This window comes from Camelus ferus, chromosome 13 (assembly GCF_009834535.1).
Source record: "Camelus ferus isolate YT-003-E chromosome 13, BCGSAC_Cfer_1.0, whole genome shotgun sequence".
NCBI classification, from domain to species: Eukaryota; Metazoa; Chordata; class Mammalia; order Artiodactyla; family Camelidae; genus Camelus; species Camelus ferus.
Genome location: NC_045708.1, coordinates 557,468 through 571,534, shown reverse-complemented (window position 1 = coordinate 571,534; position 14,067 = coordinate 557,468). Strand labels below are relative to the sequence as shown.

General features: G+C 56.8%; 1 protein-coding gene across 6 annotated transcripts; it reads left to right on the top strand.

Annotated features, from left to right (window-relative positions):
- Nucleotides 1-115: 115 nt before the first annotated feature.
- On the top strand, nucleotides 116-13,615 carry LOC102508660 (cyclin-dependent kinase 11B). 6 transcript variants are annotated; one of them, XM_032494932.1, is made up of 21 exons: nucleotides 116-262; nucleotides 974-1,097; nucleotides 1,795-1,910; nucleotides 2,865-2,992; nucleotides 3,724-3,862; nucleotides 4,006-4,083; nucleotides 8,120-8,256; nucleotides 8,468-8,590; nucleotides 8,876-8,971; nucleotides 9,058-9,216; nucleotides 9,397-9,462; nucleotides 9,946-10,121; nucleotides 10,727-10,817; nucleotides 11,483-11,604; nucleotides 11,700-11,805; nucleotides 12,038-12,159; nucleotides 12,367-12,474; nucleotides 12,551-12,667; nucleotides 12,776-12,924; nucleotides 13,008-13,197; nucleotides 13,291-13,615. In XM_032494932.1, exons 2-21 carry the CDS (start codon nucleotides 987-989, stop codon nucleotides 13,381-13,383), a joined length of 2,427 nt encoding a protein of 808 aa, XP_032350823.1. In that variant the 5' UTR covers nucleotides 116-262; nucleotides 974-986; the 3' UTR covers nucleotides 13,384-13,615. The 6 variants fall into 6 exon arrangements, with proteins under 6 accessions (XP_032350823.1, XP_032350824.1, XP_032350822.1 ...); XM_032494933.1 differs by having other exon boundaries at nucleotides 9,055-9,216; nucleotides 9,400-9,462; XM_032494931.1 differs by having other exon boundaries at nucleotides 9,055-9,216.
- The last annotated feature ends 452 nt before the right edge of the window (nucleotides 13,616-14,067 follow it).

Here is a 14,067-nt window from a genome sequence, read left to right as displayed (position 1 = left end):
GGGGGGCGGGGGGCGGGGCGGGGCTCCCCACCAGGATTCGCCCCAACCCGGCGCGCCGGATGTCGTCACCCGTAAGCGTCGATCCGGGTGGTGACGCAAGGCGCGCGCCAAGCGCTCCGCTCCAGTCCGGAACAGGCGGCGGCCGCGGGCTGCCCTGTTTCGTCATCATCCCGCGCCGACGCAGGAAGTGACGACACTCCTGGCGCGCGCCGGGCGCTGTTTCTCCTCAGGCTCCGAGACCGGCGGCGGCGGCGGCGCAGGGGTAAGCGGGGGCGGGGGCGGCGGCGGCGGCGGGGCGGGCGGCCGGGGGGCGCGGCCGGCTCACCCGAGCTCTCGGATCCCGGCGGGCCTCGCGCGCGGGCCGGGCGACACTCCCCGCTTCCGCGTCCCATCTCGCCCCGCGCGGAACTCGGGGTTGAGTTGAGGGGGCGGCGAGCCCAGACACTCCCCAAGTCCCCTTGCGGGGCCGAACCCCGGTTAGCGCGACTGAACCCAGAGACCGGGAAAGTGCGGCCCGCTCTGCGGGAGCGCCCACAGAGCGCCCCCCACCGCCGGCCCTCGTGTCCTGCGATGCGGCCGCAGCCGTCAGGCGGGCGAGGGGCTCACGCAGCCCAAGTGGTACTTATAGTGAATCCCGCTGATGGCAGAAACAGTACTAGGGGAGTGCCAGGTGCTGAGCTCCGAGCTCTACCCGCATGGTCTCACTTTATCCCCAGACGATGCTGCCATCAGGTGGTGGTCTTGGCGGTTACGGAGTGGTACCTGAGCCGAAGTGCCTTGGCCTAGGTCGGACGGACGGGAATGACAGGAAAGAGACTTGAGTCCAAGCGGTCAATTTTCAGAGCCCATCGCTCGTAACGACGCTTTGTACTGAAGCGCTCAGAAGTGACGCGGCCGAAGTGTTTGGAGACAGCATAGCATCAAACTGTGGCGCTGTGTCCTGACGCAGTTTGAATTCTTTTTCTTTTTGCAGTGTTTTAACTCAAATGGGTGATGAAAAGGACTCTTGGAAAGTGAAAACTTTAGATGAAATTCTCCAGGAGAAGAAACGACGGAAGGAACAAGAGGAGAAAGCAGAGATAAAACGCTTAAAAAACGTAAGCCCTGTTTTTTAAGTAAGTGGGTTTTTATAAGGAGATTTAATTTTTTTACCCTCGTTTTTCCATTAGAACAACGCTTCTTCGGTGAAGTTCTTTTGTACTTCCAAATGTTTCAGGTGAGCCCAAAATCTGTTTCAAAAATTAACAAAAACCTTGGGATACTCAGTTTACGTTGAAGACGGATGGATAACATACTAAAGCTGCATGCAGATGATCGTGTCTGTATGGAGAATCAAGTACTTTGGGTCTAAAATCATTAGCACAGTTGGACTGATTTTTCTCATTTCTTCATCCTGTTCATGATGCCATTTCCAAGTATTTTTAGTATAATAGGACGTTGCCTTGAGGTTGATGTTAACATTTTATGTCTTTTATAAGTACCTTGTGAGACAGTGCAAAGTATTTGGTGTGTAAGGTATGCTTTTAGGCTCAGTTTTGGCTCATATAAAGAACTAACATACTTGGCATAGAATCTAACATACTTTGCCATGTATAATGGTTTTAAATTTCTCAAGTTCTGGGTAACAGAGTTATAATTCTGATGTAATGGAATTTGAATGAAAGGTTTCTGTGTTTTATAACATCGGTCCATTCAAAGTGTATGTGAAAGTTTGTTTTTGGATGTTTGCAAGGTTTGAGTATCATTAAAAATATGCTTATCTGTGAGGAAAATTACTTTCTCCTTACTTCTTAGTCTGATGACCGGGATTCCAAGCGGGATTCCCTTGAGGAAGGGGAGCTGAGGGACCACCGCATGGAGATAACAATAAGGAACTCACCCTACAGAAGAGAGGACTCCATGGAAGACAGGTGAGGAGAGGCATGCTGGGCTCCTCTGAGAGGTGGCTGGGGCCCCACTGCAGGGTTGTGGTACTGGCTGGTCCCTCTCAGTGTTACTTTAGAAGTTTGTAGTCGTGATCTGTGGTTTACCTCACAGTCAGAATGAGATCCTGTGCAGGGCCGGTTATCGTCTCACCCCTGTCATGAAAGGACTGAGTGTGTTCCTTTCTTTGTGCTTATTCTTCAGTCACGTCTGCACCATGTACATGGTGCTTTAAAATGATTTTGCTGAATGTTTGTGGTGTTTATAAAATGATGACTGCCTAAAATTTTGTACAGATAAACCAAAGTACTTGTGAAAGATACCTGAGCCAGGCCTTGGCACAGAAATGTCCCTGCTGAGGTCCATGTGTCCTGGGCCGTGTTGTCTCCTCACTTGTTTCCTCCTGTGTCCATCGTCAAGCAATTAAAAACAACCTAACCAGAAATTAAGGCAAAAAGGCATCAGGGTGTGAATTCTCCCAAGGTTTTGGTTATGTAGTATTTGAAGATTGTTGTTGAATGACCTTTTGAGATCATTAAGTTTGATTAAAATGGTGGGACCTTCTTTAACAACTTTATTGAGGTATAAATAACAAACTGCACATATTGAAATGTGTTGTTTGATCCGGTTTTGTATAATTACCTGTAAAACTGTCACCACCATCATGATGATGAACCTGCCTATCACAGCCTATGGTTCCTCAGAGATTTCAGTTCCATGTATCACTGATTCCCCACATGCACTTTTCCTCTGAATCTGTGTCTGACATACAGTTTGGGCTTATGTTTCATAATTAACAAATTCTTTTAAATGACGGTTGAGACTCAACTTTATTCACATCTGAGCCTTTGTTTCTGCGGGTTCGAGAAGCTTCACCATAGCCACATGCTCCCAGCCTGACTTTCTCAAGCATGATGTGATGCTGTGGTGTCTTGTTTCAGAGGAGAGGAGGATGATTCTTTGGCTATCAAACCACCCCAGCAAATGTCTCGAAAGGAGAAAGCTCACCACAGGAAAGACGAAAAGAGAAAAGAGAAACGGAGGCACCGTAGTCATTCAGCAGAAGGGGGTACATAGCATTTGTTTTCTTTCCTGTTATATTGAAATGTGGTCTGTTTCTGTTTTCATAATCTGGCACAGTTGAAAGAGAAGAGAATGAAATTTTAGCTGAAAGCATGAATTTATTGTAGGTCATTCTGAGTAGGCATTTCATTTTCCTTCTGGTGTGTTTTCCCCTCATTACATCGTTTTGGGGTAGTTTGTCTACGTAGAAAATTGTCTTAATTCAACAAGGGAAAACACACTCTTCAGTGCTCAATTGCTTTAAGAAACAGGTGCTTGGTAAAGTCCAAGTAATGGGTTTGATCTCAGACCAGGATAAAGAGCTCCGTGGGTGTGTTGGGGAAACTGGACCTGGGGCCTGAGGTAAATCTCACAGGTAAATGCGGTTGGTTGACTTGGCTTATAACGTGATACAGAAACCCACTGAAAAGAGCTAAGCATTGTCCTGTATTCTTTATGAATGATGATTTTTTAAAATTATGAAATTAATAGTCTAATTAGTTTATTCAGGAGAGAGTTTAGAAGGAGAAGCTGAAAATCACAGTTCTACTCAGTGATTATCACATTTTTTTTTTTCTTAATTGGGGGCTTACCGTACAGGGTCTTCACTTCTTTTGTTTCTAACATGAAGTCATGACTGTCTCCAAGCCATTACTTAGGTATTTCTCTTCTCACTGGGCATTTCTGAGTTGGGTTTCTGGAGGCTGAGTGCCCTAGCGCGAGCCCGTGTCTCTGCAGGGAAGCACGCCAGGGCGAAGGAGAAGGAAAGGGAGCACGAGCGCCGCAAGCGGCACCGCGAGGAGCAGGACAAGGCGCGGCGGGAGTGGGAGCGGCAGAAGAGGCGGGAGCTGGCGCGGGAGCACTCCCGGAGGGAGAGGTGAGCACGGGCGCCGGTGGGGGGGGGGGGGCTAGCCACACTTGTCCTGAAGCAGCCGAGTTCTCTGCATCTTGAAGACGAGTGAATGTGAGTCGATGGAGAGAGATTCAGGAAGGGAGGAGATCCGTGTCTCTGTCCTCCAGGTGGAGGCTGGTCAGGGCTGCTCAGGAGCCGGACTGGCGGGGCCCGACTCACGGCAGAGACCTGTGTCAGCGTGTGAGGTGGGACTGCGGGCACGGTGACACCGGAGGCAGCTTGGGTCCCGGCGGAGTTGCGATGTGAGGGATGAAGGTTGGGCTGGGCGGGCAGCGGTGGGGAGGAGAGGGTAGGGAGAGGGTCTTCCTACACGTGGTGGCGGGTGGCGGGGGAGGTGAGGCGCTGTCCGCACCGCTGAGCCCAGCGCATCGGGTTGGGAGGGGCCGCCCCGTGGGAGGGGGACCAGTGCTGCTCTCAGATCCTTGGGGCGTGCCTTGGAGCTGCAGTCCCCATATGTAGGTTCTGACACAGTGAGTGGTGTGGGGTGCTGCCATCCGTTCACTCACCAGATATTTACTGTGTGCCTCCTCTGCACAGGCCTGTTTTAGGGGGTCTTGTCCAGGGAGGCTGATGGGTGTGTGCTTAGATTCTCTGGGGTCACGGCGGAAGTAGACTGTGGCTCCCCCAGACAAAGAGGAGAAGTAACAAGGGAAATCTGAAAGGCCGTGAAATGGCCCAGGAGCTGGGCTTTGGTCTGCAGGGCTCGGATTCCCAGGAGGGGACATCTGTTTAGCCCCAGGTCACTTCTCCGTGGCTCAGGTATGAATGCTAAGGCCACCTCTGTGTGCTGAGTTTGTTTCCAGAGAGTTTGGGAGCTGGGCTGCTGCAAGGAAGGAAAAGCAGGTGCCAGCATTCTCAGCAGCGAGGATGGAACAGCTGGGTATGTAAAGGAGGTGGAAGAGGAGCCTTGGTTCTCAGGACACAGGGCATGTGTGAGATGAGGCCAAGAGGCAGAGGTCTGAGACCACAGCGAGGCCATCAGAGCTGTCACAGGCCCAGGTTCGCTGCTCATGCATGAAACATTGCTGGGCTGTCCTCTGTCCGGTGTGGTCTGGTCTCACAGTGGTGCAGACACAGTGGTGACCCCAAGAAAGCCAAGCATGAAAATAAAAAGCAGCACACGATAAAGTACAGCAGTGACCCCTTCTCAAGGGAAGCACGAGTTCACAGCCCCAGCCCCACAGGCTCCTAGGCCGATAGGAGCAACTGGGAGGGAGATCAGGCTGCAGAGCTGCTGCAGTACGTCATCTGAAACGTCCCATTTCTAACAAAGTTCTGAGCCATATAAAGAAATAAGGAGGTGTTAAGGAAGAAACGCATCAGTAAAAACTGTGTTCCGGATTTAGCAAAGACCTGGAAGCAAGGAACTTGAAGGTGGAGGAATGGAAATTATGCATTGTGAAGAACAGAGAGAAAAAAAGACTGAAGAGTGAACAGAGCCTCCAGACCTGGGGGGCAGCCCCCACTGTACCAGCAGCGGTGTGACAGCTGTCTTGGGGGAGGAGAGCCAGGGGCACTGAGACTTTTTTAAAGTAACAGTCGCAACTTCCCAACTTTGATGAAAGACGTTTATCTCCGTATCCAGGAAGCTCAGTGAGCCTCAAGTAGGGTAAGTAAAGAGTCACATCATGGTCAGACGGGTGAAACCCAGTGAGAAATTCGAGAAAGGAGCAGCGAAGGGCTGGCATAGGGGCCCAGTGCTGTTGGTGGGGGCTTCTTAGGAACAACGGGGTCAGAGGGCAGGGAGCCTGCCCCCCAGGAATTCTGTGTTCAGCAAAACTGCTCTCCAGGAGTGGGCAAATAAAGACCTTCCTGTATGAACAGACAGGGACTCACCGTCAGCAAAGCCCGCCTTCCAAGAAATACCCAGGAAGACCTTTGGGCTGAATGAAGTGACACCATGGGAAGAGGCAGCTCGGGGACGGCTGAAGTGCAGGCTGACACAGAGTCTGTGACTGACTCTTCTCACGTCTTGTCCTCTACGAGAGACACGAGTGCATGAGGACAGTCGTTATGAATGCACCATGAGGCCGTGTGTGTAGACGGCACCGAGGGGGAAGGAGGGGCTCTGTGGGGCAGTTTCTGCGTTTTCCCAGAATTAACCTGTTAAGATGCGTCATGTGATCTCTAGAGCAACCTCTAGGAAAATAACTTGTAAAAATAGTCCACAGAGGGGTTAGAATGGTATACTAAGAATCCTTATTTAAACCAAAAACAGGGAGAAACAAAGGGACAAAAACAGAAAACAAAGAGAAAGAAAAATTCAGCCACATCCATAATTGTATTAAATGTGAAACAGTCTGGGTGCCCCAAACAAGGGAGAGCTTGTCAGAAGAGCAAGATCCCGTCTGTGCCATCTGGAGAGGGACATCTTAGAGCCAAAGACAAGAAAGTTTGGAAGAAAGGATGGAAACGCTGCGAGAGGGCTTGAGTGGCTATGCTAATGTCAGACAAAACAAACGTCACGACAGATGCTAAGAGCAGAGGCCTTCAAGAGAGCAAGAAGGTAGAGCAGGAAGGTCCAACAGTGAGCAGTGTCCACGCACCTGGCAGTGGAGCCCAGACGTCTCTGAAGCAAGAGCTGACAGGACTGAGTGGAGAAGCAGTTGGATTATAGCTGGAACCGCCAGTTCCCCGCACCAATTGTCCGTGGAACAACCAGAGAGAATCAGCGAGGGTGCAGGAAGTTTGGGAAGTCCTACCAGCCAGGTCAGTCTCGCTGTCCGGTGCACGCAGCACATGTGTCGCGCCAGGGCCCTGGGATGCCTCTCAGCAGAGAGCTGTACCAGACCATGTGACAAGTCTCACTTAAAAGAGTTGAGGGGGAGGGGATAGCTCAGTGGAAGAGCATGTGCCCAGCATGCATGAAGTTGGGTTCAATCCCCAGCACCTCCATTTGAATAAGCAAATAAACCTAATTACTCCCTTAAAATTAAAAAGAAAAGTTGAGATACAAAAAGTAGGCCCTCTTCCACAGAAGAATTAAATTAAAAATTGGCAACAGGAGGAAACCCAGGGAAATCCTCTAGTGTCTGGGATCCAGCAGCCCGCCTCTGAATAACCCATGGCCCAGTGAAGACACTTCAGGGAAGAAACACACTTTGAACTAAATGAGAACAAAGACGGTGCATCGGGCCCTGGGGCCGGGCTGCAGCTGTACTTAGTGTGGCGCGCTTGGCTTCAAGCCCCTGAAACCAGACAGGGAAGTTGTCAAGTCAGTAACCTAACCTTTTACCCGAAGAAACCAGGAATAAAAGGAAAGCAGACTTGACCCAAAGCAAGTAGAAGAAACATCCGGGAGACGCAGAGTGGCCAGAAAGCTTAGGGGTGAGGGGGTGGTCGCTTCTGGCAGCAGCGTGGTCAGTGGGTGATGGGAACGTTCAGAAACTGGCTTGTGACGCAGCAAGTCACGAGGAATCACATGCACTAGTTGAGTTTCTTAGGCAAGTTACATGTCCACTTGTATTTGGGGGTAGTGTGAACTCATAGGCAAACAGCGCATGGACCCCAGGAGTCGTGGTCTGGCCCCTGAGGTGGTGACATCCACGTGGTCAGTGCTGGCTCAGCCCTGGCCCTCTCACCGAAGCTTGTGCTCGTTTCTGTGTGTGTGACGGTCCTTATGTTCCAGCGTGTCAGCTTTTCAGGTCGCATCCGGCCTTACCTCTTTGGGGACTGAAGAGTTGACTGGGTTGAGTGTTTATTCGTCGGCTGCCTGGCCACCCATTCCGGTCCCTGAGATTGCCTGTCCCCAGCACGACACCTCACCGCCTTCTGCCTATCTGTCCCCAAGAGGGCTGAGCTGGGGGGTGGTGCCCGGGGCTCCGGGGAGGAGGGCAGGCCGGCTGGCCTGTCTGCGGCTCCCCTGCCCCACCTTCCCCAAGTGGGCATTCCCACCCCTTTGTAGCCCAAGAAAATGTACCTCCCTCTAAGGGGATTTAAACTCTGCTCTCAGGTGTCCTTGGGGAAATTCTCGCGGAGTCTGGTAGAACTACCTAACAGGTGCCTGGAGCCGGTGGGGTTTTTGTGCCTCACAGGCGGAGCTGCCTTGTCCCCCTACTTCACTGTCTCCGGCGTGGCTCTTCAGGATCTGGGCTCCCAGGACACGTGGACACCCACAGCCTGCTCTTAAAAGCCCTTTGGAGTTTATAAGTTGAAGCAGGAGTGTGGGGAGCACAGGAGACAACTTTCGTTCTGGGGAAAGTCAGTGTGTGCTTGTTCCAGGGACCGCCTGGAGCAGCTGGAGAGGAAGCGGGAGCGCGAGCGCAAGCTGCGGGAGCAGCAGAAGGAGCAGCGGGAGCAGAAGGAGCGGGAGCGGCGGGCGGAGGAGCGGCGCAAGGAGCGGGAGGCCCGGAGGGAAGGTGAGGGCGCCCGGCCCGCTGGCGATCGGGCCCAGCTGGAAGCGGCAGGTTCTTGGCCTTCCTCTTTGACCAGTGGATGGCAGTCTGAGGGCCCAGGGTGCTCGGGGCAGCTACCCGGCCCAGCCCAGCGCCGTTGGAAGTGTACAGGCAGCGGGGGGCACAAGGGGTCCTGGAAAGGCAGCGCCGTCTCTGTTCTGCTGTGTGTGTGCAGGGTCTGCACATCACCGAGCCCTGAGGGAGGACTATGGCGACAAAGTGAAGGCCAGCCACTGGAGCCGGAGCCCCCTCCGGCCGCCTCGCGAGCGCTTCGAGCTGGGGGAAGGCCGGAAGCCCGGTGAGTGTCATGGCCGGTCTTCACGGGGGAGCATGAGCGCAGAGCCGTGCTACCTCCTTGCCACACTGAACAGGCCGAGGCACGGGGGCCGCGCCGTGCGGATCTGTGGGAAGTCAGTTTCTTGCTGAAACGCTGTCACTTGTCCCTGAAGAGGCGTCTCCCACCTCCAGGCCTGCGGAGGCGCTGTTTTCAGACAAACTGGCGTCAGATTTGTGTGAAAAGCACCATCTGATGTTTGCTTGACAACATGTCCCCACGTTCACCTTCAGTGGTTTGTTTCATCAGTAAAAGAAGAGAAGACGGAAGAGAGAGACCTGCTGTCTGACCTGCAGGACGTTAGCGACAGTGAGAGGAAGACCAGCTCGGCCGAGTCCTCATCGGGTAACCGCCCTTGCCGGGCCCCGCTGCACTGCTGCCGCCGGAGGGAGGGAGGCCGCCGGGCCACCTGGGTTCTCTTCCCACAGCAGAGTCGGGGTCTGGTTCGGAGGAGGAGGAGGAGGAGGAGGAGGAGGAGGAGGGGAGCAGCAGTGAGGAGTCGGAGGAGGAGGAGGAGGAGGAGGAAGAGGAGGAGGAGGAGGAGGAGGAGACGGGGAGCAACTCCGAGGACGCATCTGCACAGTCGGCAGGTGAGAGCGAGGCCCCTCAATCTCATGGGAGCCTGGAAACCACAGAAAACAGTTTGAAGTCTGAGTAAAAACACTTCCCAGTTGAAAGCGCCTGCTCTGGGACACACGTGGCACCCCAGGGTTGACCACCGGAGGTGCTTCTGCTTGTGGGGTCTGAGCTGCTGCCTGTGTCTCTTGCAGAAGAAGTGAGTGAGGAGGAAATGAGCGAAGATGAGGAGCGAGAGGGCGAGAACCACGTCCTCGTCGGTACGAGGCCTGCGTGCTCAGTGAGCATGGCTGGGCGGGGACTACTGTCCGAGGACATGCTGCCCCAGAGGCCGCGGCGAGCACCCATGCTGGTGGTCCCAAGACTCTGCCCCATGCTTGGCACTTGTGCCTTGGTAGCTGGCATCCCTTAGAGGAACAATGCTGACCGCATGCCATCCTGGGGGCTGCTGGGCTTGGACACGGAGGGATCTGCCAGCTCAGCTCTGACCGCAGGGCCCTCCCTGGCCTGGGGCTGGTGTGGCCTCTGCAGGCAGCCAGCTGTACGCCGGGCCAGTAGTGATGAGTTCTGGGCAGGCCTGAGATGCTATGCCGTCTGTCCCGGGTGGTGGGTCGCACAGCCCATGTGTGGCTCTTGGGGTGCCCCCCCACGTGGCTCCTTCATGGGCTCACTGTTTCCTCAGAACAGGACTTGGTTGTGACACTTGCTGGTTCCTGGTTCCATGATGGGTTTCACTCTTGAAGTTCCAGAGTCACGATTTGACCGGGATTCTGGGGAGAGTGAAGAAGGGGAAGAGGAGGCGGGTGAGGGCACCCCACACAGCAGTGCCCTCACCGAAGGAGAGTTCGTGCCCGACTCGCCGGCCTTGTCGCCCATTGAGCTCAAGCAGGAGCTGCCCAAGTACCTGCCCGCCCTGCAGGTCAGGCACCTGCCCACCCCTAGGCTGGCTGTGCTGTGTTGGTCACGGATGGGGCCGCCGCCCTCTGCGTGTCTGTGACCATAGTCTGGCCTCTTGTCGAGCTGCATGGGTGGGAGGACAGCTCCTGTGAGCGCAGCCAGGACGCCCACGAGGGGCTGCACGCACAGGAGGCAGGGAGACTGGCGGTGGCCGGGCATGCAGTCACTTCTACTCAGCCTGGGCTGAGTGGGCAGCTGCCGTCCGTTGCCCTGTCGCCATGTGGGGGTCGTAGGGCAGTGGTGGGAGTCGGCCCGTGCCCTGCTGGGGAGCGGCTGGGAGGGACTGGGCAGGAGTCGTGCAGCAGGCAGGGTGCGCCACAGGCCCTCCTGTGCTGGCGCCGTCTCAGGATGAGTGCCTGGGGGGGTGCCCGCGCTGGCTTTTGTCCACGTTGGGTGTATTTCAGGATAAAGGGCACGTGCTGACTGAAGGAAGCAGCGGCGGGAGAGCAGAGCTGCTCCTGGCCCACCGTCCACGCACCCTCTGGGCCCTCCCGAGACCTCGTGGTGGGGGTTGGCTGTGGGATGTGACCCCGGCTGCTGCGCCCCCACGCTGGTGCTTCCTCCCAGGGCTGTCGGAGTGTGGAGGAGTTCCAGTGCCTGAACAGGATTGAAGAAGGCACTTATGGGGTGGTGTACAGAGCTAAGGACAAGAAAACAGGTGGGTTGAGTCCCGAGGTGGTCCCTTGTTGGGGGGGGGGCGCACGTGGGGCAGGAACTGGGTGGTCCAGAGTCCCAGCCAGCCCCTCAGGCCCCCACATCAGCTCCAGGAGGGAGGTGGGGTGTCCTGCCTGTGTCGTGGCCAGCTGGTGGGGGCTGAGATCTCAGCTGGGGCCGTCCTGGGCCCTGGCACCTCCAGTGTTAAGGTCATGGGACACAGTTCCCTACTATCCTAGAAGTTGCCCCTCCCCTGGTGCTGGGCGTCAGCTTGGCCTTACCTGACTGGCGCACACCTGAGCCACCGACCTCTTGGTACCTCCGGAGGTCACAGGTCAGCCTGGCCATCAGACTCTGCTGCTCGGTTGCAACCTCAGGCCACTCACTCCCAGACGGTGTGGAGTCCACCTGGCCAGGCCTGAGAGCCACCAGGGCATCGGTCTTGAGTGCCGGCACCTGAGCAGGTGTGTGAGCCGTGGGTTGGCGCTCTCCCAGCCCTGCGGCCAGGCTCTGAAGAATCAGAGAGCCCGTTGGGGACCCTGAGTGCCGTGGATGCCATTTGGGGTGTCGAGGTTTGCTGTCTGTGACCACGGAGGGAGACAGTGGTGAACAGAAGAGTGTTGGTGGGAGGGTGTTTCTCAGTACTTGTCTTTAAACTGCTTTCTTCAGATGAGATCGTGGCTCTGAAGCGGCTGAAGATGGAGAAGGAGAAGGAGGGCTTCCCCATCACGTCACTGCGGGAGATCAACACGATCCTCAAGGCACAGCACCCCAACATCGTCACTGTCAGGGTGAGGGCTGGGCTCCGGGTGTCAGGGGGAGCCGGGGAGCCAGGCAGCAGGCTGGCCTGGGCGCCGGTGTCACCGGGCCCGTGGTTGTTTCCCAGGAAATAGTCGTGGGCAGCAACATGGACAAGATCTACATCGTGATGAACTACGTGGAACACGACCTCAAGAGCCTCATGGAGACCATGAAGCAGCCGTTTCTGCCAGGTGGGCCTCCTGCAGGCCTTAGTCCTACAGTGTGGCCCTGACCCCGACCCCAAGGGGTGTCCCTCCCCCGGGCCACTGGTGACGTCCCTGGGGCAGAAGGAGCGTGACCTCCGACTCTGACCCTTTGTACCATGTGGGCGAGAGTACCCGTGCCCTGGGCTGGGACGCCTGGTGGCTGCTGGGGTGTTGGGTGACCCACGGGGCCGGCCCTTGCTGACCTGTCTCCGTGCAGGGGAGGTGAAGACCCTGATGATCCAGCTGCTGCGCGGCGTGAAGCACCTGCACGACAACTGGATCCTGCACCGCGACCTCAAGACATCCAACCTGCTGCTGAGCCATGCAGGCATCCTCAAGGTGAGCCCACGCCCCCGCCCGGCCCCCGCCCTCGAGGTGAGCCCACGCCCCCGCCCGGCCCCCGTCCTCGAGATGAGCCCACGCCCCCGCCCGGCCCCCGCCCTCAAGGTGAGCCCGCCCCCTGCCTGGCCCCCATCCTCGGCCAGCGCCCCCAGGCCAGCTCAGAGGGCCCAGCTCCCAGCTGCAGCCCACCGTTTATCCCTGAAGGTGGGGGACTTCGGGCTGGCACGGGAGTACGGGTCTCCTCTGAAGGCCTACACCCCAGTTGTTGTGACCCTGTGGTACCGCGCCCCAGAGCTGCTGCTGGGCGCCAAGGTGAGTGTGGGTGAGCAGGAACCAGCCCTGGGCCCGGGCGACCTGCCAGCCCCCTGAGTGCACCCTGGTCTCTCAGGAGTACTCCACGGCCGTGGACATGTGGTCGGTGGGCTGCATCTTTGGGGAGCTGCTGACTCAGAAGCCACTGTTTCCTGGGAAGTCGGAAATCGATCAGATCAACAAAGTGTTCAAGGTGGGTCTGGGGCACCGCCTGCAGGTGCCCACTAGGCCGTGTGGGGGCGCTGCAGGCCACTACCCCTCCCTGCCGGGCCTGGCTGTTTGAGACATCCCCCTCTTTTAGGACCTGGGGACCCCCAGTGAGAAAATCTGGCCTGGCTACAATGACCTCCCTGCCGTCAAGAAGATGACCTTCACTGAGTACCCATATAACAATCTCCGCAAGCGTTTCGGGGCCCTGCTCTCAGACCAGGGCTTCGACCTCATGAACAAGTGCGTGTGGGCGGGGGTCGCCTGTCCCTGGGCCCTCCCCCAGCCCCACCCCGCGGTGGCCCCAACCGCCCTTGTTCTCCCAGGTTCCTGACCTACTTCCCTGGGCGGAGGGTCAACGCAGAGGACGGCCTCAAGCACGAATATTTCCGAGAGACCCCCCTCCCCATCGACCCCTCCATGTTCCCCACGTGGCCGGCCAAGAGTGAACAGCAGAGGGTGAAGCGAGGCACCAGCCCGCGGCCCCCGGAGGGAGGCCTGGGCTACAGCCAGCTGGTGAGGGGCAGGCTGGCCGGGGCGGGAAGGCTCGGGGGGTCCCTGAGGTGGGGCTGGCCCAGCCAGGGCCCCACGCTGCCGCTGTCTCTGCAGGGTGACGACGACCTGAAGGAGACGGGTTTCCACCTCACCACCACCAACCAGGGTGCCTCAGCCGCCGGCCCAGGGTTCAGCCTGAAGTTCTGAGCTTCAGAGTGGACCCCAGACCCACCCTGGGGAATGCCGACCGACGGCCCAGCTGGGACCAGGGCAGACGTTGGAGGCGGCATCTGGGTCCACCTAGGTCCTGCCCTGACTGGACGCGGCGGCTGCCAGCCTCAAGTCAGACTGCTGGTCCTGTTGGGTCTCCGCATTTTGTTTTTATTTCATCTAGGCTTGTAAATTTGTAGAATTAAATCACATTTTCCTTGTTGTGGGAGGAAAGGCTGTATTTTTTCAGAGGTATTGGACCTTCCCTGCAAGGAGAGGGCGGGCGTCCGTCCTCCCTCGCACACAACCACGGTGACTGCTGGGGGCCAGGCCGGTCCGGTGCTGGCCGCGACTAGGGACTGAACTGTGGGGGTTTTACTCTGTACTGTTCAGGCTGCAGTTGCCAGGCCTCCTTCCCTCCCCCAGGCCCCCGGAGCTGGGCGTGGCGTGCTCAGCCACAGTGGGTTTTTTGTACAAGGTGGTTACACGTTTTAAGATGTAGTAAAATACTCTTGGAGGAAAGATCTGGAATGTCCTTCTTTCAGCCACTGGCCCTGCACCGGGTGCTGGGCTAGTGCTGCCTGGGAGGGGAGGTGGGAGCAAGGGGGGCCTCTGATCCCACGTGGGCCCGGCTCCTGCCACCAGCAAGTCCTTCAGCTCCTGGTCTGGCGGGACAGGGTG